Source organism: Choloepus didactylus, chromosome X, assembly GCF_015220235.1.
Source record: "Choloepus didactylus isolate mChoDid1 chromosome X, mChoDid1.pri, whole genome shotgun sequence".
Classification (NCBI taxonomy): Eukaryota; Metazoa; Chordata; class Mammalia; order Pilosa; family Megalonychidae; genus Choloepus; species Choloepus didactylus.
This window is the reverse complement of record NC_051334.1, coordinates 83,913,456-83,940,234: the sequence shown is the minus strand read 5'-3', so window position 1 is coordinate 83,940,234 and position 26,779 is coordinate 83,913,456. Positions and strand designations below refer to the sequence as shown.

The 26,779-nt window shown below is 40.3% G+C and overlaps 1 protein-coding gene across 2 annotated transcripts; it reads right to left on the bottom strand.

The window, feature by feature from the left end:
* Positions 1-20,553: 20,553 nt before the first annotated feature.
* Positions 20,554-25,129, bottom strand: PBDC1 (polysaccharide biosynthesis domain containing 1). 2 transcript variants are annotated; one of them, XM_037821735.1, is made up of 6 exons: positions 25,072-25,123; positions 24,910-24,975; positions 23,573-23,632; positions 22,912-23,052; positions 21,838-21,949; positions 20,554-21,527 (listed from the first exon to the last, which is right to left on the bottom strand). In XM_037821735.1, exons 1-6 carry the CDS (start codon positions 25,099-25,101, stop codon positions 21,280-21,282), a joined length of 657 nt encoding a protein of 218 aa, XP_037677663.1. In that variant the 5' UTR covers positions 25,102-25,123; the 3' UTR covers positions 20,554-21,279. The 2 variants fall into 2 exon arrangements, with proteins under 2 accessions (XP_037677663.1, XP_037677664.1); XM_037821736.1 differs by lacking the exon at positions 24,910-24,975 and having other exon boundaries at positions 25,049-25,129.
* Positions 25,130-26,779: the final 1,650 nt, after the last annotated feature.

The following is a 26,779-nucleotide window of genomic DNA, read 5'->3' as shown; positions in this document are numbered from 1 at the left end:
AACACGAAAAACTCCAAAATAAAAGCGGAGGATTTTTGGAGTTCTGGTGAACATAGAAAGGGGAAGGGCCCTGAGGCGCATATGCAAATCCTGAAGAAAATCTGATCTCTCTGCCCTGTGGACCTTTCCTTAATGGCCCTGGTTGCTTTGTCTCTTAGCATTTCAATAACCCATTAGATCTCTGAGGAGGGCCCGTTTTTTTTTGTTTGTTTGTTTGTTTTTTTTTTTTTCAATCCTTTTTTCTTTTTCTAAAACAATTACTCTAAGAAGCCCAATACAGAAAGCTTCAAAGACTTGCTATTTGGGCAGGTCAAGTCAAGAGCAGAACTAGGAGAGCTCTGAGACAAAATGCAATAATCCAGTGGCTGACAAAATTCACTAAACACCACAACTTCCCAAGAAAAGGGGGGTGTCCGCTCACAGCCATCATCCTGGTGGACAGGAAACACTCCTGCCCATCGCCAGCCCAATAGCCCAGAACTACCCCAGACAACCCAGTGTGACGGAAGTGCTTCAAATAACAGGCACACACCACAAAACTGGGCGTGGACATTAGCCTTCCCTGCAACCTCAGCTGATTGTCCCAGAGTTGGGAAGGTAGAGCAGTGTGAATTAACAAAGCCCCATTCAGCCATCATTTCAGCAGACTGGGAGCCTCCCTACACAGCCCAGCAGCCCAGAACTGCCCTGGGGGGACGGCACTCACCTGTGACATAGCACAGTCATCCCTCAACAGAGGACCCGGGGTGCACGGCCTGGAAGAGGGGCCCACTTGCAAGTCTCAGGAGCCATATGCCAATAGGAAGGACTTGTGGGTCAGTGGCAGAGACAAACTGTGGCAGGACTGAACTGAAGGATTAGACTATTGCAGCAGCCTTAAAACTCTAGGATCACCAGGGAGATTTGATTGTTAGAGCCACCCCCCCCTCCCTGACTGCCCAGAAACACGCCCCATATACAGGGCAGGCAACACAAACTACACACGCAAGCTTGGTACACCAATTGGACCCCACAAGACTCACTCCCCCACTCACCAAAAAGGCTAAGCAGGGGAGAACTGGCTTGTGGAGAACAGGTGGCTCGTGGACGCCACCTGCTGGTTAGTTAGAGAAAGTGTACTCCACGAAGCTGTAGATCTGATAAATTAGAGATAAGGATTTCAATTGGTCTACAAATCCTAAAAGAACCCTATCAAGTTCAGCAAATGCCACGAGGACAAAAACAACAGAAAATTATAAAGCATATGAAAAAACCATACGATATGGATAACCCAAGCCCAAGCACCCAAATCAAAAGACCAGAAGAGACACAGCACCTAGAGCAGCTACTCAAAGAACTAAAGATGAACAATGAGACCATAGTACGGGAGATAAAGGAAATCAAGAAGACCCTAGAAGAGCATAAAGAAGACATTGCAAGACTAAATAAAAAAATGGATGATCTTATGGAAATTAAAGAAACTGTTGACCAAATTAAAAAGATTCTGGACACTCATAGTACAAGACTAGAGGAAGTTGAACAACGAATCAGTGACCTCGAAGATGACAGAATGGAAAATGAAAGCAGAAAAGAAAGAATGGGGAAAAAAATTGAAAAAATCGAAATGGACCTCAGGGATATGATAGATGATATGAAACGTCTAAATATAAGACTCATTGGTGTCCCAGAAGGGGAAGAAAAGGGTAAAGGTCTAGGAAGAGTATTCAAAGAAATTGTTGGGGAAAACTTCCCAAATCTTCTAAACAACATAAATACACAAATCATAAATGCTCAGCGAACTCCAAATAGAATAAATCCAAATAAACCCACTCCGAGACATATACTGATCACACTATCAAACACAGAAGAGAAGGAACAAGTTCTGAAAGCAGCAAGAGAAAAGCAATTCACCACATACAAAGGAAACAGCATAAGACTAAGTAATGACTACTCAGCAGCCACCATGGAGGCAAGAAGGCAGTGGCACGATATATTTAAAATTCTGAGTGAGAAAAATTTCCAGCCAAGAATACTTTATCCAGCAAAGCTCTCCTTCAAATTTGAGGGAGAGCTTAAATTTTTCACAGACAAACAAATGCTGAGAGAATTTGCTAACAAGAGACCTGCCCTACTGGAGATACTCAAGGAGGCCCTACAGACAGAGAAACAAAGAAAGGACAGAGAGACTTGGAGAAAGGTTCAGTACTAAAGAGATTAGGTATGGGTACAATAAAGGATATTAATAGACAGAGGGGAAAAATATGACAAAGATAAACCAAAGGATAAGATGGCTGATTCAAGAAATGCCTTCACGGTTATAACGTTGAATGTAAATGGATTAAACTCCCCAATTAAAAGATATAGATTCGCAGAATGGATCAAAAAAAATGAACCATCAATATGTTGCATACAAGAGACTCATCTTAGACACAGGGACACAAAGAAACTGAAAGTGAAAGGATGGAAAAAAATATTTCATGCAAGCTACAGCCAAAAGAAAGCAGGTGTAGCAATATTAATCTCAGATAAAATAGACTTCAAATGCAGGGATGTTTTGAGAGACAAAGAAGGCCACTACGTACTAATAAAAGGGGCAATTCAGCAAGAAGAAATAACAATCGTAAATGTCTATGCACCCAACCAAGGTGCCACAAAATACATGAGAGAAACACTGGCAAAACTAAAGGAAGCAATTGATGTTTCCACAATAATTGTGGGAGACTTCAACACATCACTCTCTCCTATAGATAGATCAACCAGACAGAAGACCAATAAGGAAATTGAAAACCTAAACAATCTGATAAATGAATTAGATTTAACAGACATATACAGGACATTACATCCCAAATCACCAGGATACACATACTTTTCTAGTGCTCACGGAACTTTCTCCAGAATAGATCATATGCTGGGACATAAAACAAGCCTCAATAAATTTAAAAAGATTGAAATTATTCAAAGCACATTCTCTGACCACAATGGAATACAATTAGAAGTCAATAACCATCAGAGACTTAGAAAATTCACAAATACCTGGAGGTTAAACAACACACTCCTAAACAATCAGTGGGTTAAAGAAGAAATAGCAAGAGAAATTGCTAAATATATAGAGACGAATGAAAATGAGAACACAACATACCAAAACCTATGGGATGCAGCAAAAGCAGTGCTAAGGGGGAAATTTATAGCACTAAACGCATATATTAAAAAGGAAGAAAGAGCCAAAATCAAAGAACTAATGGATCAACTGAAGAAGCTAGAAAATGAACAGCAAACCAATCCTAAACTAAGTACAAGAAAAGAAATAACAAGGATTAAAGCAGAAATAAATGACATCGAGAACAAAAAAACAATAGAGAGGATAAATATCACCAAAAGTTGGTTCTTTGAGAAGATCAACAAGATTGACAAGCCCCTAGCTAGACTGACAAAATCAAAAAGAGAGAAGACCCATATAAACAAAATAATGAATGAAAAAGGTGACATAACTGCAGATCCTGAAGAAATTAAAAAAATTATAAGAGGATACTATGAACAACTGTATGGCAAAAAACTGGATAATGTAGAGGAAATGGACAATTTCCTGGAAACATATGAACAACCTAGACTGACCAGAGAAGAAATAGAAGACCTCAACCAACCCATCACAAGCAAAGAGATCCAATCAGTCATCAAAAATCTTCCCACAAATAAATGCCCAGGGCCAGATGGCTTCACAGGGGAATTCTACCAAACTTTCCAGAAAGAACTGACACCAATCTTACTCAAACTCTTTCAAAACATTGAAGAAAATGGAACACTTCCTAACTCATTTTTTGAAGCTAACATCAATCTAATACCAAAACCAGGCAAAGATGTTACAAAAAAGGAAAACTACCGGCCAATCTCCCTAATGAATATAGATGCAAAAATCCTCAACAAAATACTTGCAAATCGAATCCAAAGACACATTAAAAAAATCATACACCATGACCAAGTGGGGTTTATTCCAGGCATGCAAGGATGGTTCAACATAAGAAAATCAATCAATGTATTACAACACATTAACAAGTCAAAAGGGAAAAATCAATTGATCATCTCAATAGATGCTGAAAAAGCATTTGACAAAATCCAACATCCCTTTTTGATAAAAACACTTCAAAAAGTAGGAATTGAAGGAAACTTCCTCAACATGATAAAGAGCATATATGAAAAACCCACAGCCAGCATAGTACTCAATGGTGAGGGACTGAAAGCCTTCCCTCTAAGATCAGGAACAAGACAAGGATGCCCGCTGTCACCACTGTTATTCAACATTGTGCTGGAAGTGCTAGCCAGGGCAATCTGGCAAGACAAAGAAATAAAAGGCATCCAAATTGGAAAAGAAGAAGTAAAACTGTCATTGTTTGCAGATGATATGATCTTATATCTAGAAAACCCTGAGAAATCGACGATACAGCTACTACAGCTAATAAACAAATTTAGCAAAGTAGCGGGATACAAGGTTAATGCACATAAGTCAGTAATGTTTCTATATGCTAGAAATGAACAAACTGAAGAGACACTCAGGAAAAAGATACCATTTTCAATAGCAACTAAAAAAATCAAGTACCTAGGAATAAACTTAACGAAAGATGTAAAAGACCTATACAAAGAAAACTACATAACTCTACTAAAAGAAATAGAAGGGGACCTTAAAAGATGGAAAAATATTCCATGTTCATGGATAGGAAGACTAAATGTCATTAAGATGTCAATTCTACCCAAACTCATCTACAGATTCAATGCAATCCCAATCAAAATTCCAACAACCTACTTTGCAGACTTGGAAAAGCTAGTTATCAAATTTATTTGGAAAGGGAAGATGCCTCGAATTGCTAAAGACACTCTAAAAAAGAAAAACGAAGTGGGAGGACTTACACTCCCTGACTTTGAAGCTTATTATAAAGCCACAGTTGCCAAAACAGCATGGTACTGGCACAAAGATAGACATATAGATCAATGGAATCGAATTGAGAATTCAGAGACAGACCCTCAGATCTATGGCCGACTGATCTTTGATAAGGCCCCCAAAGTCACTGAACTGAGTCATAATGGTCTTTTCAACAAATGGGGCTGGGAGAGTTGGATATCCATATCCAAAAGAATGAAAGAGGACCCCTACCTCACCCCCTACACAAAAATTAACTCAAAATGGACCAAAGATCTCAATATAAAAGAAAGCACCATAAAACTCCTAGAAGATAATGTAGGAAAACATCTTCAAGACCTTCTATTAGGCGGCCACTTCCTAGACTTTACACCCAAAGCACAAGCAACAAAAGAGAAAATAGATAAATGGGAACTCCTCAAGCTTAGAAGTTTCTGCACCTCAAAGGAATTTCTCAAAAAGTTAAAGAGGCAGCCAACTCAATGGGAAAAAATTTTTGGAAACCATGTATCTGACAAAAGACTGATATCTTGCATATATAAAGAAATCCTACAACTCAATGACAATAGTACAGTCGGCCCAATTATAAAATGGGCAAAAGATATGAAAAGACAGTTCTCTGAAGAGGAAATACAAATGGCCAAGAAACACATGAAAAAATGTTCAGCTTCACTAGCTATTAGAGAGATGCAAATTAAGACCACAATGAGATACCATCTAACACCGGTTAGAATGGCTGCCATTAAACAAACAGGAAACTACAAATGCTGGAGGGGATGTGGAGAAATTGGAACTCTTATTCACTGTTGGTGGGACTGTATAATGGTTCAGCCACTCTGGAAGTCAGTCTGGCAGTTCCTTAGAAAACTAGATATAGAGTTACCATTCGATCCAGCGATTGCACTTCTCGGTATATACCCGGAAGATCGGAAAGCAGTGACATGAACAGATATCTGCACGCCAATGTTCATAGCAGCATTATTCACAATTGCCAAAAGATGGAAACAACCCAAATGTCCTTCAACAGATGAGTGGATAAATAAATTGTGGTATATACACATGATGGAATACTACGCGGCAGTAAGAAGGAACGATCTTGTGAAACATATGACAACATGGATGAACCTTGAGGACATAATGCTAAACGAAATATGCCAGGCACAAAAAGAGAAATATTATATGCTACCACTAATGTGAACTTTGAAAAATGTAAAACAAATGGCTTATAATGTAGAATGTAGGGGAACTAGCAATAGAGAGCAATTAAGGAAGGGGGAACAATAATCCAAGAAGAACAGATAAGCTATTTAACGTTCTGGGGATGCCCAGGAATGACTATGGTCTGTTAATTTCTGATGGATATAGTAGGAGCAAGTTCACAGAAATGTTGCTATATTAGGTAACTTTCTTGGGGTAAAGTAGGAACATGTTTGAAGTTAAGCAGTTATCTTAGGTTAGTTGTCTTTTTCTTACTCCCTTGTTATGGTCTCTTTGAAATGTTCTTTTATTGTATGTTTGTTTTCTTTTTACCTTTTTTTTCATACAGTTGATTTAAAAAAGAAGGGAAAGTTAAAAAAAAAAAAAAAAAAAAAACAAGGAAAAAAAAAAGATGTAGTGCCCCCTTGAGGAGCCTGTGGTGAATGCAGGGGTATTCGCCTACCCCACCTCCATGGTTGCTAACATGACCACAGACATAGGGGACTGGTGGTTTGATGGGTTGGGCCCTCTACCACAGGTTTTACCCTTGGGAAGACGGTTGCTGCAAAGGAGGGGCTAGGCCTCCCTATGGTTGTGCCTAAGAGCCTCCTCCCGAATGCCTCTTTGTTGCTCAGATGTGGCCCTATCTCTCTAGCTAAGCCAACTTGAAAGGTGAAATCACTGCCCTCCCCCCTACGTGGGATCAGACACCCAGGGGAGTGAATCTCCCTGGCAACGTGGAATATGACTCCCGGGGAGGAATGTAGACCTGGCATCGTGGGACGGAGAACATCTTCTTGACCAAAAGGGGTATGTGAAAGGAAATGAAATAAGCTTCAGTGGCAGAGAGAATCCAAAAGGAGCCGAGAGGTCACTCTGGTGGGCACTCTTACGCACACTTTGGACAACCCTTTTTAGGTTCTAAAGAATTGGGGTAGCTGGTGGTGGATACCTGAAACTATCAAACTACAACCCAGAACCCATGAATCTCGAAGACAGTTGTATAAAAATGTAGCTTATGAGGGGTGACAAGGGGATTGGGAAAGCCATAAGGACCACACTCCACTTCGTCTAGTTTATGGATGGATGAGTAGAAAAATAGGGGAAGGAAACAAACAGACAAAGGTACCCAGTGTTCTTTTTTACTTCAATTGCTCTTTTTCACTCTAATTATTATTCTTGTTATTCTTGTGTGTGTGCTAATGAAGGTGTCAGGGATTGATTTGGGTGATGAATGTACAACTATGTAATGGTACTGTGAACAATCGAAAGTACGATTTGTTTTGTATGACTGCGTGGTATATGAATATATCTCAATAAAATGAAGATAAAAAAAAAAAAAAAAAAAAGAAAGTGGAAGGTTGGAAAAAGATATTACATGGAAGCAGTTACCAGAAAAAGGGAAGGCAAAACTGTTATAAGAGACAGGAGTATCAGTAGGAGGGGGGTGGTATCAATAGGAGGAAGGGCAAGATGGCAGCATAACAAGGTGTGGAATTTAGTTAGTCCTCTAGAACTAGTAAATAGCCAGGAATAACTAGTAAATAATCTGAAACCACTGTTTGGGGGACATCCATGACCAGACACACATTGTACACCAGTCTGGAATGAGTGGAATGGCCAAGATCTCAGCAAAAGAACTGTAAGTAAAGCCCCCCAAACTGCAGAGCCTGGCACCCCTCCCCCACTAGCATGGCAGGCTGAACTGGAACACTTGCTGGTGGGAAAAAGAAGCAGTCTCTACTAGGAGCAAGAGAAGGTAGCTCAACCAAGCTCCAATTGTGGTTTTAATTAACAAATTTGGACTACTGAATACAAGCTGTGAGCACAGATAAACCTGGAGCAAGCAGGAAAGGAACCCTGAGGTATCTCCCAGCAGAGAGGAGGCAGGGCTGACAGAAAAATAAATGATAAATAAATAAAAACAGAGGATTTTGGAGTCAGCTGAGCTCAGAATACTGGAAAAGGGCTGTGTCCCAAGAAAAGGGGCACATAGAACTGGGTACCAACTCTGGCTCTTGACTGGCAAAACTGGGGGGCTTGGAATGGCTCTGAAAAGGGGATTTTTTTAATTAAATTCAGTTTTATTGAAATACATTCACACACCATACTATCATCCATGGTATACAATCCACTGTCCACAGTATGATAACATAGTTATGTGCTCATCACCACAATCTATCTCTGAACATTTTCCTTACATCAGAAAGAACCAGAACAAGAATAAAAAATAAAAGTGAAAAAAGGACACCCAAATCATCCCCCCATCCCACCCCATTTGTCCTTTAGTTTTTATCCCCATTTTTCTACTCATCCATACACTAGATAAAGGGGGTATGATCCACAAGGTCTTCACAATCACACTGTCACCCCTTGTAATCTACATTACTATATAATTGTCTTCAGGAGTCCAGACTGCTGGGTTGGAGTTTGGTAGTTTCAGATATTTACTTCTAGCTATTCCAATACATTAAAACCTAGGAGGTGTTATCTATATAGTGCATAAGAATGTCCACCAGAGTGACCTCTTGACTCCATTTGAAATCTCTCAGCCACTGAAACTATTTCGTCTCATTTTGCATCCCCCTGAAAAGGGGATTTTTTCTCTCTTTTTGAAACTATTCTAAGTTCATTATAGAAAGCCTCAGTCATTTTCAATTGTCACCACTGACCCAGGCAAGGGTGGAGTTAAGATAGAGAGACAAAGGATCAAGTCAGGTGAAGGAGATAATTCCCTACTGGCCTAGCTTCCCTAAGGAAAGGAGAAGCAGGGCCCAGCTCAAGTGGCAGCCCTTACTCAGAGATTGAATTGGTCATCAAAAACCTCCCAACAATTTAAAACTCAGGACCAGACAGCTTCACAGGTGAATTCTACCAAGCATTCCAATAAGAACTAATACCAATCCTGCTCAAACTCTTCCAAAAAAATTGAAGAGGAGGGAACACTACTGTGTTAGTTTGGGGCTGTTGTGTATCCCAGAGAAGGCCATGTTCTTTTGGTTCATTCCAATGGGTGCAGACCTATTGGGGGTAGAACCTTTTGACTGGGTTGTTTCAATTGGGTTGTGACTCACCCCAGTCAAGGTGATTCTTAATTCTTTTAATGGAGTCCTTTATAAGAAGATAAAACACATACAGAAGCAGAGAGAAGAAATTCAGAGAAAAGCCCTGGCAAAGCCAAGAGAGGACCCACAGAAGCTCTGAGAGGAAGCCACTGGAACCAGAAGCTGAAAGCAATGAAACCCAGGAACAAGGGTTTCAGGCTGTTCTGGATGTCAGCAGCCTGTCTTTAGAGTCTGGTATCATACTGTTGATGCCTTCAGTTGGACATTTTCATGGCCTAAGAACTGTAAATTGTAATTCAATAAATCCCCATTGCAAAAGCCAACCCATTTCTGGTATGTTGCATTTCAGCAGCTTTAGCAAACTGAAACTACCTAACTCATTCTATGAAGCCAACATCACCAAGTACCAAATCCAAAGATACTACAAGAAAGGAAAATTGCAGACCAATTTTTCTTATGAATATGGATACAAAAGTCCTCAACAACATAACTGCAAATCAAATGCAATAGCACATCAAAAGAATTATACACCATGATCAAGTGGGTTTTATTCCAGGTATGCAAGCATGGTTCAACACAAGAAAATCAATTAATAAAATACATCACATCAACAAAATGAAGGGAAAAAACAAATAATCATCTCAGTTGATGCAGAAAAGGCATTTGACAAAATTCAGCATCATTTCTTGAGAAAAACACATAGAAAAATAGGAATAGAAGGAAATAAATATTTGCACCCCAATGTTCATAGCAGCATTATTCACAATTGCCAAAAGACAGTGGCAACACAAGTGTCCATCAATTGAAGAATGGATAAATAAAACATGGTAAATACATACAATGGAATATCATTCAGCCATAGAAAAGGAATGAAGTCCTAATACATATGACAACATGGATGAACCTTGAAGACATTAGGTTGAGTGAAATAAGTCAGACACAAAAGGAAAGATACTATATGATCTCACAGATTTGAAACAATTAGAACAAGCAAACTCAAAGAGTCAGAATCTAGAATACAGGTTACTAGGGGATGGGGTGGCAATAGGGAATGGGATGTTAAGGCTTAAAATGTATAGGGTTCCTATTTGGAATGATGGAAATGTTTTGGTCGTGGATGGTGGTGATGGTAGCACAACACTGAGAATGCAATTAATGGCACTGAAGTATATATGTGAATGTGATTAAAAGGGGAAATATTATATTGTCTTCATGGTAACAGAATGAAAATTTTTTAAAAATTCATGGATGTGCAATACAAAGTGAACCCTAAGTTAAACCATGGACTTCAATTAATAGTACAATTATAAAAATGTGCTATCATCAATTGTAACAAATGTTCCAGACCAACACAAGGTGTTGGTGGTGGGGTGGTGTTTGATACATGATTGTTTTGTAAACTGTCAACTTCTCTAATAAAGAAAAAACATTACATCCCACTCTTACCTGAAATGTCAAGTCACTTTGACCAAGAAAAGTAGCCTTGATATGCAAACCAACTGCAGAGTTTCAGATAAGGGATTTCTGGACAAAACATTATATATCTACCTTAACTTTGTAGCTTCCAAAGTTTCAGGACTTGGGTCAGTCCACTTTCGTGTTCCAGGACCTGATGTTGATCCTCTTTACACACAGCCCTGCTTTCCTTTGAGCCTAACAAAATATGCCTTCATTTTAATTCCCTTCTCCCAAACCCTATAATAACTCCACTTTTCCTTTGTTTTGTGAGATGCCCCATAATTCCTCTGATGTGCAATATCCTTCATTGCAATATGTCAATAAACCTAACTTTATCAGACTACAGGTTTTGTCCCTAACAGTCTTATGCTGATTGGGTTAGGGCAGAGGTAAAACTGATGATGATAGAAGTAGAATAAATCACTGCATCCAATCCTCAAGATGCATTGTTCCACTTACATGAAATAGAATATGCAAATTCATAGAGACAGGAAGTAGATTACAGGTTACCAAGGCAGTGGGGAGGGAGAATGAGGAGTTAGTATATAACGGGTATAGGGTATCTATTTGTGTGGTGTGAAAGTTCTGGTAACGGAATGTGGGGAGGGTATTAGGACACTGTAAATGTGATTAATGTCACTTAACTGTATGCTTGGGAATGGTTGAAATGGGAAAATTCAGGTTGTACATATGTTTTCACAATTGAAAAAGAGAGATGAAAGAGACAATAACAAAACATGGTCCTGGACCAGATCTCATAATGGAGGATAAAATGTCCAAAAGGACATTATTGGAACATATGAAAAACACTGGAATATAGACTGTAAGCTTTATATCAATGTTAAATCTCTTGAACTTGATAGCTGTACTTAAGGTATTCACATAAGTGAATATCCTCATTCTTAGGAAAAGTTCCTGAAAGTGTTATGTCTTCAAGCAACTAGATGCATATAACCTACTCTCAAAGGTTTAGAAAATAGATAGAAGGATAGATAGATAGATAGACTGACAGATAAGAATATGGCAAATGTGGCAAAATGTTCAAAGTTGCTGGATCTGGATATCTGGGTAGGAGTTATATAGGAGTTCATTGTATGGGTTTTATATTATTTTTGCAACTGACCTATAAGTTTGAAATTATTTTACAATAAAAAGTTTATTTAAAAAAAATCAGTGCCACAGAAAAGTGTGCTATTTTGAGCAACTCCGTTTTCCCTTTGCCAACCTTTCCACTCTCCCCTCTCCCTTCTGTCCACAAATTGTACTGCAGTTTTCCCTTCTTTAAATGCAAAAATTAAGTCTGTGCCCTTTCCCTGCCTCTAAAAGATGTCATGGTGATAACTGAAAGTGTACCACATTCTGAATAAATGATAGATGTTAACAGACTATTTGGGGGTGCTTGGTAATGACCCCAAATAATTCAGAGCAAGGGCTCAAATTTCAAACATCCTGGCCTCTAACTACAGTATTACCACCTACTCATAGGATCCCCGTTCCTCAATTTTCCAATTACATGTTCCTCGTTTACTTCTGAGCCTTCACCAGCAGCATCCTTAAAGTCCAGATTTCTACCAACAGCCTGTTCAAGACAACTTTAGGCTTCTTCTGTCATGCTCCTCAAAATTCTTTCACCCTCCACCTCTGCCTAACTTTAAAACTACTCCTGCATTTTAGGTATTTGTAACAGCAGCACTCCACCTCCAGGTTCTAAAATATCTATTAGCTTTGCATGGCTTTGTGACACATTACCGCACAATTAGTGGCTTAAAACAATACCCATTTATTCTCTCACAGTCAGTTGGGGCAGAAGTCCAAACATGGCTTAGCTGGGTCCTCTGCTCAGGTCTCACATGCCTGAAATCAAGGTGTCAGCCAGGATTGCAATCCCATCTGAGGCTTGAGGTCCTATTCCAAGATCACTAGTTGGCAGAATTTAATTCCTTGCAACTATAGGACTGAAATCCCCATATTTTTTTTTTTTTTTTTTTTTTTTTTTGCGGACTGTCAACCAAGGAGACATTCTCAGCTCTTGGAGGGTAGCCCTCAGGTCCTTGCCACACGGTCCCATCCTCTCACTGGTTGGTTGTATGCTTCTTCAGGGTCAACAGGAGAGCATATGCTGCTTATCTCTTTTAAGGGCTCATTTGATTAGTCAGATCCCTCCCAGGATAAGCTGCCTTTTGATTAACTCAAAGTCAAATGATAAGTAACTAATCACAGGAGTGAAATTCCCTCATATTCACAAAACCTGCCTGTGCCGGTTTGAGTGTATTGTGTCCCCCAAATGCCATTATCTTTGTGGTCTTGTGTGGGGCAGAAGTTTTGGTGCTGGTTGGACTTGCTTGGAATGTGCCCCACCCAGCTGTGGGAGATGATTCTGATGAGATGTTCCCATGGAGGCGTGGCCCCGCCCATTTGGGGTGGGCCTTGATCAGTGGAGCTATATAAATGAGCTAACTTGGGGGGAGAAAAGGGAGTGCAGCTGTGAGTGGCGTTTTGAGGAGGAGCAAGCTTGCTGGAGAGGAATGTCCTGGGAGAAAGCCGTTTTGAGGCCAGAGCTTTGGAGCAGACGCCAGCTGCCTTCCTAGCTAGCAGAGGTTTTCCGGATGCCATTGGCCATCCTCCGGTGAAGGTACCCGATTGTTGAGGTGTTACCTTGGACTTTTTGTGGCCTTAAGACTGTAACTGTGTAGTGAAATAAACCCCCGTTTTATAAAAGCCTATCCATCTCTGGTGTTTTGCATTCTCCAGCATTAGCAAACTAAGACAGATTTTGGTACCGGAAGTGGGGTGCTTTTGCTGCTGAGTTTGCAAATACCAAACATGTTGGAACGGCTTTTTAAATGGATAAGGGGGAGTTTCTGGAAGAGTTGTGAGGAGCTTGATAGAAAAGGCCAAAACTGCTTTAAAGAGACTGTTTGTGGAAATATGGACTCTAAAGATACTTCTGATGAGGACTTGAGCAGAAATGATGAATGTGTTGTTGCAAACTGGAAGAAAGGTGATCCTTGTTTTAAAGTGGCACAAAATTTGGCAAAATTGAGTCCTGGTGTCAGATGGAAGGAAGAATCTGGAAGCAACAACCTGGAATACTTAGCTGAGGAGCTCTCCAGACTACGTGTGGAGGACATATCCTGGCTTCTCCTTGCAGCTTATAGTAAAATGCGAGCAGAGAGAGATAAACTTAGAACTGAACTCTTGGGTTCAAAGAAACCAGAAGTTGATGGCTTGGAAAATTACAGGCTTCCAGGGGGTGGAATCCCAGAAGCTACAGCCCAACATGAGGATGTAACCAAACATGGAACCCAGCCACCATTTCAGTACAAGCCAAGATTGGAAAAGGAGTTAAGCAGAAAGGATTTGTGGAAAGTCCTATTGTCTGATGGCTTTGACCCCTGCATGCTTCATGCAAAGCCAACAGAATTTTTGCGAGATCTTTATAGACAGAGCCATTGCCGGTCTGGACTGGAGGAGACAGACAAGGAAAAAATTAAAGGAAAAATCTCTTCAAAGACAGAGCCATGGAGGTTGAGGTCTGGAGTCAGGAGGTCTCGGGCTGGGAGAGCGGAGCAGCCCACATGCATGGAAAGGGTGAGTTTGCCCTGGAGGTTGAGGGCGGGCTTTCCGCCTCGATGCTCTGGAAGAGTTTTGCCACCTCAGGTCCCAAAGAGGGTGGAGCACATTTCCAGGGAATTGAGGAGAGCCTGGCTGCCACCACACTGTTCTGAAGGGGTTGAGCGTGTGCCCCGGAGATGGAAGGGAATCCGGGAGCTGCCCCGAGGTTTTAGGAGGGTGGAGCCGAGAAGGTGGTCTCCCCAATGTGTGGAAATGTTGGAGCACTCACCCAAGCATTTGGAGAAGAAACAGCTGCCAAAAAGGCCCTTGGGAAGGGTTAGGCTCCCACTCTCTCAAGCCCCAAGGATGCAACGTTGTTTTGTTAGTGACTCTCAGACTTTGAAATCTAATGGAGTTTGTCCTGCGGGTTTTAGGAACTGTTTTGCTCCTGTTAACCCTGTTTTCCTTACTGTTTCTCCTTATGGCAATGGAAATGTTTATCCTATGAATGTCCCTCCTTTGTATATTGGAAGCATATAACTTGTTCTAAGTCCACAGATCCAAGGCTAAAGGAGAATTGTGCCTTAGGACCCACCACGCCTAAATTGATTTTGATGGGATTTTGTACTTAACTTATGTTACTGAAATGATTTGAGTTTTTGTGGTATTGTGATGGAATGAATGTATTTTGTATTTGGAAAGATAATGTCATTTTGGGGTCCAGGGGGTGGAATGTGCCGGTTTGAGTGTATTGTGTCCCCCAAATGCCATTATCTTTGTGGTCTTCTGTGGGGCAGAAGTTTTGGTGCTGGTTGGATTTGCTTGGAATGTGCCCCACCCAGCTGTGGGAGATGATTCTGATGAGATGTTCCCATGGAGGCGTGGCCCCGCCCATTTGGGGTGGGCCTTGATCAGTGGAGCTATATAAATGAGCTAACTTGGGGGGAGAAAAGGGAGTGCAGCTGTGAGTGGCGTTTTGAGGAGGAGCAAGCTTGCTGGAGAGGAATGTCCTGGGAGAAAGCCGTTTTGAGGCCAGAGCTTTGGAGCAGACGCCAGCTGCCTTCCTAGCTAGCAGAGGTTTTCCGGATGCCATTGGCCATCCTCCGGTGAAGGTACCCAATTGTTGAGGTGTTACCTTGGACTTTTTGTGGCCTTAAGACTGTAACTGTGTAGTGAAATAAACCCCCGTTTTATAAAAGCCTATCCATCTCTGGTGTTTTGCATTCTCCAGCATTAGCAAACTAAGACACTGCCCATACTCAACAGGAGGATATTATACAGGGCGTGTATGCCAGGAGGTGGGAATCTTGAGGGCTGTCATGGGTTTAATTATGTCCTCCCCAAAAGAATATGGTCCTACCCCCAGTAGCTCAGAATGCGACCTTGTTTAGAAATAGGTCATCCATACTTATTAAAGGGTAAGGTGGATCTTTAATCCAATATGACCAGGGTCCTTATAAGAGGGAAAAGAGACACAGACACATGAGGGGAGAATGCCAAGTGATGACACAGGCAGAAACCGAAGGTCTGCAGCTGCAAGCCAAGGAATACCAAGGATTGCCAGCAACCACCAGAAGCTAGAAAGGGGCAAAGGAGAATTCTGTATAGGTTTCAGAGAGAGCATGGCCCTGAGGAAACCTTAATTTCAAATTTCTAGCCTCCAGAACTGTGAGACAGTAAATTTCTGTTGTTTTAAGCCACCAAGTTTGTAGTAAATTGTAGTAATTTGTTACGGAAATCTGAGGAAACTAACACAGAAGTAATCTCAGAATTCTGTCTAGGGAGTAAGGAGCTCTAGGATTCAGTTCATCCTTCAGAACAGATAGTAAATAGACAGGAACTGTCTGAAACAACTATTTGGGGGGCTCTGGAGATCAGAAAAACACCATACACCATCCAGGGAAGAGCAGAAGGAAGACTGATAAACTGCGGTGAAGATCTATGAGTAGATCTCTCCATGCCGCAGAGGCTGGTGCCCATCCCCCACTGGTGCGGCAGGCTACCTTGGGGGGAGGTGAATTTGGACTGCTGGGTTCCAGCTTCCAGCCCAAGTTTCAACCCGCCCAGGACAGAAAGCAGCCAGCAGCCTGTTTCAACCCCACTCAGGGCAGGGTTGAGAGACACAGTAACTTCTTGGGGCAGCGGGAAACAGTTCGCTGAAGAGCGGCTCTTCCCCCAAAAAAGGGGGAGGGGGGCAAGGCCAGGCACCGAATGTGGCTTTTGATTAGAGAATTCAAACAGCAGGGTCTGGGATCTGAGCAACAGTTTCAACCCAAAAGTGGCTGGCAGCCTGTGTGTGGTTTTGTTTTCTTTTAGTATCTTTGTGTGGCTTTGGCATTAGGGTAATGTTGGCTTTGGCATTAGGGTAATGTTGGCTCGTACAATGCATTAGGTGGTGTTCCCTTCTCTTCGGTTTTTTGGAAGGGTTTGAACACAATTGGTGTTGATTCTTCTTGGAATGAATGGTGGAGTTCACCAGTGAGGACATCTGACCCTGAGCTATTCTTGGTTGGGAGATTTTTGGGGTCTGATTCAATCTCTTTGCTTGGAATTGGTCTGTTGAGATCTTCTATTTGTTGTATAGTCAGTGTAGGTTATTTGTACGTTACTAGTAATTTGTCCATTTCATCTAGTTTGTCCAATTTATCAGCATACCGATTTTCATAGAATCTTTTATGCTCCTTTTTATTTCTGTGGGGTCAGTATTATGCATAGAGGTATGACATGTTCAAGGATTATGATGTAGGTAACTTACTATCAAATTTTTGAAAATAGGTATATATATATATATAATTAGATATATAGATAGGTAAAGGATGGATAGATAGACCCACATATAGATAGAATTATACAAAAATGTGGCAAAATATTGAAGGTAGACAAATAGGGTATGTGGGTATGGGGTATATTGGAGTTCTTTGTATTATGATACAATTTTTGTAACTGTCCATAACTTTATTTCAAAATAAAAATTACAAAAATGAAAAAAAAAATCTGCCAGAGTATATGGAGAAACCTCCTTGCTTTGTACACGATTGCTGCTGCCAACTGTGTGCATCACTAGTTCAGCTCTTGCCTACGGAATAACTCATCAATTAAGATTTTTATTTTTCACCTGTGTCCACTGGCAAAAAAGCCTCATTTTCACCCTTCTCTAATATGATATATTCTTTTTTGCATGATCAGGTTCTGATTAGACTTGTAAGGGTATTGCTGAAAACACTATAACCACTGTGGTTTTCTCTAACTAGTTTCAGTAATCAAGGTCAATGTGTCTACAGGGACATGAACAAACCTTTACAGATATCCAAAGGTAATTGAAACATGCTCTTAAAAGCCATTAGATGAGGACTCCCCACCTCAATATAAAATCAATTTGTCTATTCTTAAGAGTATGACAAAGTATCATTTAAAAATGATTATTTTGCATTAATGTATAAATGTATGCTATTGTCCATAGCATATAAAAGGGAAGCCACTCTATCAGGCTTTATATTTATTTTATCATTTTTTGGCTAACTTTTGGCTAACAACCTAGCTACCAGAAGAGAAGCAGGTACTGAAGCAGGTCCAGTCTCTTGCTCCTCTGGTATGAACTAGGCTGCATTCATTAGTCTGTTTTTATCTAGGCTGCATTCATTAGTCTGTTTTTATCCCACAAAGTGTTGATCAAATTTTATGTAAGACATATCAAAGAAAGACAAAGAGCTATAGTCAATGAAAGGGCAAGAGTCAATTTTTACTTAAGAACTTCTAATCCCTACACCATGTACAATTTATCAGGTATGATGGTTAATTTTATATGTCATTTTGGCTAGGTTAGTGTCCAGTTATTTGGTCAAATAGCCTAGATGTTGCTATGGAGATATTTCATAGATGGGATTAGCATCTACAATACCTTGATTTTAAGTAAAGGAGATTACCCTTGATAATTTGGGTGGGTTTCACCTAATCAGAAGACTTAAGAGCAAAGAACTGAGGGTTCTAGAAGAAATTCTGCCTCAAACTTAACACTCTATGGACAAACCTTGAAGACATTATGTTTTTTTTTTGTTTGTTTTTTTAATTTTTTATTAGAGCAATTGTATGTCCACAGAAAAATCATACATAAAATACAGAGTTCCCATATATCACACCCTATTATTAACATCTTATATTAGTGTAGAACTTTTGTTAAAATCGAGGAAGAACATTTTTATAATGTTCTATTTTTATCATTTTATTGAGATATATTCACATACCACGCAGTCATACAAAACAAATCATACATTCGATTGTTCACAGTACCATTACATAGTTGTACATTCATCACCTAAATCAATCCCTGATACCTTCATTAGCACACACCCAAAAATAACAAGAATAATAATTAGAGTGAAAAAGAGCAATTGAAGTAAAAAAGAACACTGGGTACCTTTGTCTGTTTGTTTCCTTCCCCTATTTTTCTACTCATCCATCCATAAACTAGACAAAGTGGAGTGTGGTCCTTATGGCTTTCCCAATCCCATTGTCACCCCTCATAAGCTACATTTTTATACAATTGTCTTCGAGATTCATGGGTTCTGGGTGTAGTTTGATAGTTTCAGGTATCCACCACCAGCTACCCCAATTCTTTAGAACCTAAAAAGGGTTGTCTAAAGTGTGCATAAGAGTGCCCACCAGAGTGACCTCTCGGCTCCTTTTGGAATCTCTCTGCCACTGAAGCTTATTTCATTTCCTTTCACATCCCCCTTTTGGTCAAGAAGATGTTCTCCGTCCCACGATGCCAGGTCTACATTCCTCCCTGGGAGTCATATCCACGTTGCCAGGGAGATTCACTCCCCTGGGTGTCAAGACATTATGTTGAGTGAAGCAAGTCAGACACAAAAGAACATATATTGTCATGATCTCACTAATTTGAATTATAATATGTAAAGTCATAGACATAGAATCTAGAATATAGGTTACCAGAAGATAGAATGAAGCTAGAAAACAGGGAGTGGTTACTTCAGACGTACAGAATTTTTAACTAGGTTGAATTTAAATAAGTGGAAACAGACAGAGGTAATGGTAGTACATTATTGTGAGTATAATTAAGTGCTGAATTGTGTATGAATGCAGTTGATTAAGAAGTTTAGAGTCATATATATCATCAAAAGGAAAGCCACAGGTTAAAACTTGGGACTGTCTATCCCAGTAAATCTTGTGGTGGATGATGACTATGATTAACAGTACAAATATAAAAAATTTCTTCCATGAACTCTAACAAATGTACAAAACTATTACAAGAAGTTAATAACAGTGGTATATGGGGAAAAAACACACCTACTGCCAACTATGATATTCTTATCAGAGTTAACAGTAATGAATACCTAATATATCAGTCAGGTTCCTCCAGAGAAAAAGAACCAACAGGATGTGTGTGTGTGTGTGTGTATTAATAAGAGATTTATTTTAAGGAATTGGCTCACATGATTGCAAAGGCTGTTAAGTCCAAATTCTGTAGGTCAGCCTGGAGGCTGGAAATTCTTAACAGTAATATCTTAATATTCTTTCATCAATAGTAATAAATGTAGCACACCAAATGCTAGGGATCAATAATAGGGAGAGATAAGGGGTATGAGATGTTTTGGGTTTTCTCTTTTTTGGAAGAAAATGTTCTAAAATTGATTGTGGTGATGAATGCACAACTATGTGATGATACTGTGAACCACTGATTGTATACTTTGGATGGATTATAGTGAGTACATCTCAATAAAATTGCATTTAAGAAGAAAAATGCCTTTTAGACCAAAAGGGGGAAAAGAAAGGCAACAAAATATGGTTTTAGTGGCTAAGAGAATTCAAATAGAGTCAAGAGGCTATCCTGGAGGTTACTCCTATGTAAGCTTCACTTAGATATGCCAAATGACCACAGTATGATAAGCCCAAGTCAGCAGTAGTCCCCAAAACCCTAAAGAATATCTCGATCTCTAAGGAAAAAAAAAAGAAGGATGAGGGGATAAAAAGAGTGGGGGGGAAGAGAAAGAAGATACAAGATAAAAAAGAAAAGCAAGGTATCCACTTGGCAAGCAAGTGTGTAGTGACTCTGGAGCGAAGAGTTCTGGTATTTACTTCTTGATTTTTTAGATTGTACAGTGCAGTTAAAATGATGGAAACCTGCAGATGGCACCTTTCTCATTCTCAACTTCAATTATTGGCAAAGTTAAGTGTATATAGATTAATGTACTGAGTGTTACCCTGGTGTTATTTAAAATAAAAAAGATATGGAAACAATCTAAATGCTCCTCAAGAGTGGGTCACTTAGATAAATTTACATCCATAGCAATGATCTAAGCACACTCATTAAATAATATGGGTTTATGTTCATTGTCATGAAAAGATGTGATGATTCAAACATTCAGGCCTTCATTTATTTTAAAAATATTTATTGAAAACCTACTGTATATTTGGCAATGTACTAGTTACTGATGAAAAATAAAATATTTTCACCTATAACAAACAAACAAAAAACTACACCCTCTACTCCTCTCTGAGTTCTAGCCAGGTGGCCTCCCCTACAGATTTCATACTCAAGATTTCAATATCACTCTTCCTGGAATTTCCAGCCTCCAGCCTGACCTACAGAATTTGGACTTAACAGCCCCCACAATCACCTGAACCAATTCCTTAAAATAAATCTCTTATTAACACACACACACACACATCCTATTGGTTCTTTTTCTCTGCAGGAACCTGACTTATACATTAGGTATGAGGGAACTTCATTATAGGAAAGGGTGACAAGAATTAAGAAACAGGCATAAATCATTTTATATAAGACATGGCTAAAAGTATCAAATAATTTTAAATAATTTTTATAGTCAAGAACAGATATAGATAATCATATGAACTGAAAGACATTTATTTATAAAACTCCTTACTTAACCAGTGGTAAAAACCAAAAAACAACATACCAAGAAACAATCAACTGAGGCCCCACTAAGCCAGTTCACACAAGGGAATGACCAGAGCAGCTCCTAATTATTAAGCTAGAAATACATCTTTTTGCACATTCTTCAACTGCACAAAGACATACATTTGTACCAAAGGATACAAGTAGCAGTGGTTCTTGAAGGCTCAGGTGAGTCACAGCTTCTAGAGTGCTGTCCCCTGTGTACCTAGCACAGCTGTTTCACCACCTTTGTTGGTTTCTTTGTTGGCTTCTTTCTCTTTTTCTCCTCCTTTGTTGGCTTTCTCTTTTTCTCCTTTTCTGTCAGCTCTTTTATTTCCTCTGTTGTCAGCCCTTTTCTCTCCTTCTCTGTCCTGAACACTGGTATAAACCGCTTTGTTATAGCCTTCCCGGTTTCGAGCAATTTCAATGGCAAAAAATTGTATTCTGGGGGCTGGAAGGCAAATAGTACTGATTATTGTCCTAGCCCCAGTTACTTCCCTAAACATACAGGAAATCTATTGGCAAAGCTGAACTAAAATGCAAATCATTCAAGTACAATTATAGGCTTCAGATCTGGAATTCTATGTTAAATGAAGTTGAAAATACTTAACTAACTCACAGTCCTTAAGAAACAGCAACATGATCTTCAAAGATATAACAAATAAGATGAACCTCAAACTATGCATGTTACTGATTCATCGGTAAAACCAGATCACTCACTCTCCTTATACATAAACAATTGCAAAGGCAAAGAAACTCACCAAAGATGGTGTTTTCTTCAGTGTAGCCCTGAGAGCAATCTAGTCGCAGCAAAGTACCATAGTTGAAGTCTTCTACAATCCCATCAAACTTCAAGCAGAATGGCCTCCATTTCTATAAAGGCAAAAACAATGCCTTAGCTAACAAACGCAGAAGGCTGACGTAATCAAGCCAGCTTCCACTTCCCCAGTAAGGGAAATAAATATTTGGAAGAGACCAAGATTGAGGTTGATTGCTAATTTCACTGAGAATGAAACTAGCACAAGATTTTGTGGTCTCTAATGTGTCTTTAGACTGGTATTTTCCAACATGAACAGTGTTTTAACCTGACAAGAATAACCTAAATCCTTTACTACAGAATTAAAATATGATTTCTTAAATAGATACTCTGTTTCATTTTTTAAGTTACTGGCCAGTTCAGCACAAAATTGTTATTCATCCCACTAAAGCACAAATGAGACAAAAGAGGCAAAGTTACAAAGTTAGATTTTAAGAAAAAAAGTCCATTCAGCAGTGCCAATTTTCCAAAGACAAATAGCAGTCTGCTAGGGAGTTAAAAGTTCAGATTCTTCATAAGCCAAGGTCCTACTCTCAAGGAAATTTTTTCCCAACTAAAAGTTTTAGTGCCCTGGGAAAGAACAAGATAATCACATAAGCAATGAGAAACATATGTTTTCCAAATATCCATGGCCTATGATACCATGAAATTAAATCCAGAGAATCGAAACACATCCCTGTACCATATTTTACCACTCCCCCATTTAAGTCTTCTGGCTAACCTATTCCCATAGGTAAAATAATTCCTCCTTCTCTGAAAAGTCTGGGTGGGTGGGGATGAAATGGTCAAGTCAAAAAGGAGGAAAAAAATATATTTAATGAACATAAGAAATCCATAAACCAGATAAATATTCCTTTCATAACTTAGTTATTTAGTTGATTATACCTAATTAAAAGCCCTGGTTATTTAAGAAGTTTCCTTAAAACAAACAAAAAGAGTCTGAATATGTAAAAATGTATTAACAATAAATAACTATTGGTCAGATGATAGGTCATTATTTAAGAGAGAGAATTCTTACCTGTTTAGCAGATTCTGACTTGAGTTCCTCTGGGTTCAAAACATCTATCCTGAGTTTCTCAAAATTTTCCCGGAACTCAGAGTAGATTTGGTCGTCAACTTTGGTGAGTTTAAGAAACTGTGGGTCAACTGATGAAATCAGCTGCCAGACAATAAGACAATATACAAATGCCATTATTTAATTTCCTATGCTACTATTCCCACGTCCCAGGGAAACACTTATGGTCCTCAAGGCAGAAGATTTCACTGGGAAGTATATACAGCCTAAGTCCTGGATGAAATTATAACACACTTTTAAAGTCATAATATATTACAGTCCTTTAAACCAATTCAAACCCATTTGGCCCTAGTACTACCTGGCTGTTATACCCTGTAGATCATTCATTCATTCAACAAACATTTAATAAGTGCCTACTAAGGGCCAGGTACTCTTGTACCACTTAGCAACAGATAGGTAAAATGGGCAAAGAAGTAGAAATCCTGATGGCAAAAAAAAAAAAATTGCTTTACCCTCCTGTTCTCTGTGGATAAGATGTTGTAGTAATAAAAATTATCTCCAAAACACACTTGTTTGGCTTGATGAGAGGAGTGGTTACCAGAGCACCAGACACTATAATTATATGTTTAATTGTCCATAATAATGATGAAGACACACAACTCACCTTGTAGTAGACTTCAGCATGCTGCATTGCTCTCATAGCCCAAGCTATCTCAATATCAGGCTGCAAAGGAATGAAGAATACTAGATCAGAAATCCCCCAGTCCTGCTACTGGACAACAAATTAAGTGGACAACACCACTTATTTGGTGTAGCCTTCCCCTGCTGCCTCAGTGAATGTCTAGTTAATGTGTAAGAGGGCTTCCAAGCATGGGGTTACTGTGTAAGAATAAAAACTGGCCTAATGGGTTTGGATAACACAATAACTCTTTTGTCCATAAGACAAGCCAAAGAAGCTACCTACAAAGTCTAATAAGCACAATGAGCCATTGGCCATCTTTTCCCAGCAGATAGTGAAAGCATGGGACAACACATAAAGCAGCAGATAAATCACTTTCAAATGAGTTCGATAATTGTAAAACTGAGATAAAATACTCACTTAAACCACTGAGTTGTTGTGAGGACAAAGGACGATAATGGAAGTGGAACTACTTTTCACTTTTAAGAGTGTGACATGTCATAATCATCATTTTTGCTTATCAGACAGCTAATTCCCCATACCACTAAGCCAGTGAATCAGTGTCAGGAAGCAAGCCAGGTTACCAAGCACCACACAGCACCTGTCCCACTGGAATCTCCCATTCTATTTCACTAACGCCAGAAAAAGCCATTTGCATTTCTGATTCCATGGCCTTTGAACATGCCCTTTCCTGCTTACAATATATTCTCCTCTCAGCCAACCCACATCCTTTGTCCGCCTACATTTTGAGGATCCAGTTCCAGTCCCACTTCTTTGGTGTAGCCTTCCCCTACTTCTCCGTCCTTAGGGATCTCTCCTTCAGCTAAATTCCTTTGGATCTTATGGCCTGACCCGCTCATCTAGCACATATGACATTCTCATTTGGGTGTTATTACTATTTTCACGTCCTTGGGCCTTGTTTCTCAAAATAGATAATGTGCTTTCTTCTCACGGCTCTGACCAGACACAACATAAGCCAGTACAACTTTACTGCTCGTGGGAATCACCCGGGAGTCTTTAAAAAATACTGATTCCTGGCTCCCACACCCAGGCATTGTGATTTAATTGGTATGGGTTACAACCTGGACTTAGGGACTTTTGACAGCTCCCTAGGTGACTCTCAAGTGCAGAAAGTTTGGGAGTCACTTCCATAGGCATTAGACCCGCGTTTGTGGACCAAAAAAACTAGGATGAATTGAAAGACAGTGCTGTTTCTGGAGGACGTAAAGAGAGTCTTGAGAAGCTATCTGGGAAGGGGATTCTAATTTAGTGGCAGGCCTTACAGAGATCCCAGGCTGGCTGGGTGGATAAGTCATACTCACATCGTTGCCATAAGACTCTGCTGGGAGAGAAAGAGCATGTGCCACAGACACCAGCTCGCCGGAAACCTGGGAAAGAAAAAAAAAATGGGGGGGGGGGGCAGTAGTTCAAGGATCAACCCGGCTCGACTTCCCCACTCACCCGGCCCCAGAGCAGCGTCTCACCAGCTCATCAGTTCCACTAGTCGCCTCCATGTTGCCACCCAGAAAGCGTGGCTTCAACTCGCCGGAAGTGATTTTTTTTTTTTTTTTTTGGAAAGAGCGAGACCTGTAAGAGACGCTCTGGAGCTGCTGCGTCTGCGTGCACCCGCCCCTCCCCTTCCCCTCCCCGCCCCCGCCGGGAGGTGGTAGTCACTGGCTCCGCCTCACCCGCTCTGCGCAGGCGCAGAGATGTTTTCTTGAGGTGCTGCTGCCTTGAGAGGAGGTGGTTGACTGGGGAAGAGCCCGAGCTCCTTTAATGTGGTTTTCCTGGCCCCAGAGCGCAGTAAGCCCATCAGAGATTCGAATCCATACCCCAATACCCCAAATAAAGGAACACATCACAGACAGGCATGGTGCTAGGCGTGAAGTGGACGGATGAAGAACTAAGTTCCTGCCTTGGAAAAACTAGATGTAGTGAGGGAACAGAAAGTGGAATAGAAAGTGGTGATCACAGTACAGTACCATAGGCTCTGGGAGCACCAAAGAGGGATACCTAAAGCTGATATGAGAAGGGCACTTAGCCAGGTAGCCACAGTAGATTGAGAAGGAGACTCCAGGCAGAAGGAACAGCATGTGCAAAGGCATTGATGAATTAAGCATGGCACCTTATTGGGCATTGCAAAAATAGTACATCTGGAGCAAGAATGCAGTCATCTATGATACTTTGTGGGAAGAGAAGAGCATCGTATGGGGAATACTAAGGCACTGAGACTTCACCCTAAAAGCAATGGTAAGCTACTGAAGGCCTTTAAGCAGGCCAGCCTCATGATCAGACTTAGGTTTTAGGAAAATCATTCTAACAGGATGTGGAAGATTATTTTGAGAAAGGCAAAATTGGAGGCAGAGAGATCAACTAGAAGGCCGTGGGTGATGAAAACCTAAACCAAGGCTGTGCCAGTTGAGATGGTATTGAAGAATTAATAAGGGAAGTAGAATTAATAGGACTTTTTGACTAATTGGATGCAGAGGATAAAGGAGAATTAGGATTACAGTGTAACTCCCAGGTTTCAGAATAGGGTTGGGGGCAGGGGTGAGTATTGCTGAGCTAGAAAATACAAGATCGAGAAGAGATGATGAGATTAATTTGAGGAGCTGAGTTTGAAGAGCCTATGGGAACATCCAGGTATAGATGATAAACCATGGGGAGATCTAATTGGAGATATAAATTTGATAGCTAGAACTTCAGGTTTGATTGAGTTTTCCCAAGGAAACTTAAGGAACACAGGGAGTAGCAGGCCAAGGACAGTACCATTTATGAAGAAGAAAAGCCAGCAGAAATACTTTAAAAATGAGTCGTGATTTGATCACTTTCTCTTCACCCCATTGGTGGGCGTGGGATCCCCTCCCTAAGATTATGGGGATGGCGATCACATGACACGTGGCACTGGATAGATGAGATGGAAAGCAGTTTATCAGTCACATATACTCACACCCTGAGGGAGGAGGACACCGCATGCCACACAGGGCCACACAGAGGTTGCACTGGGGAACAGTGTAAACAACCAATGGCTGTGAGACACAGATTTCCTAGTATCAAGAGGATGGACTGGCCCCCTGGTTCCCGCAGGACAATGTGATAGTTCGAATAATTCTGCAGGCGGATGGTGAACAGAAACCCACTACTCAAGGATAAACAGGAATTATGCCTGGTCCCTATGGTAACAGAGGGTTG

Coding starts and splice junctions, on each gene's coding strand:
- PBDC1 (XM_037821735.1), bottom strand. CDS start 25,101: ATGGAGGCGACTAGTGGAACTGATGAGCTG. Junction 24,976..25,071: donor CTAGTGGAACTGATGAGCTG/GTGAGACGCTGC, acceptor TTTCTTTCCCAG/GTTTCCGGCGAGCTGGTGTC. Junction 23,053..23,572: donor ATGCTGAAGTCTACTACAAG/GTGAGTTGTGTG, acceptor ATTGTCTGGCAG/CTGATTTCATCAGTTGACCC.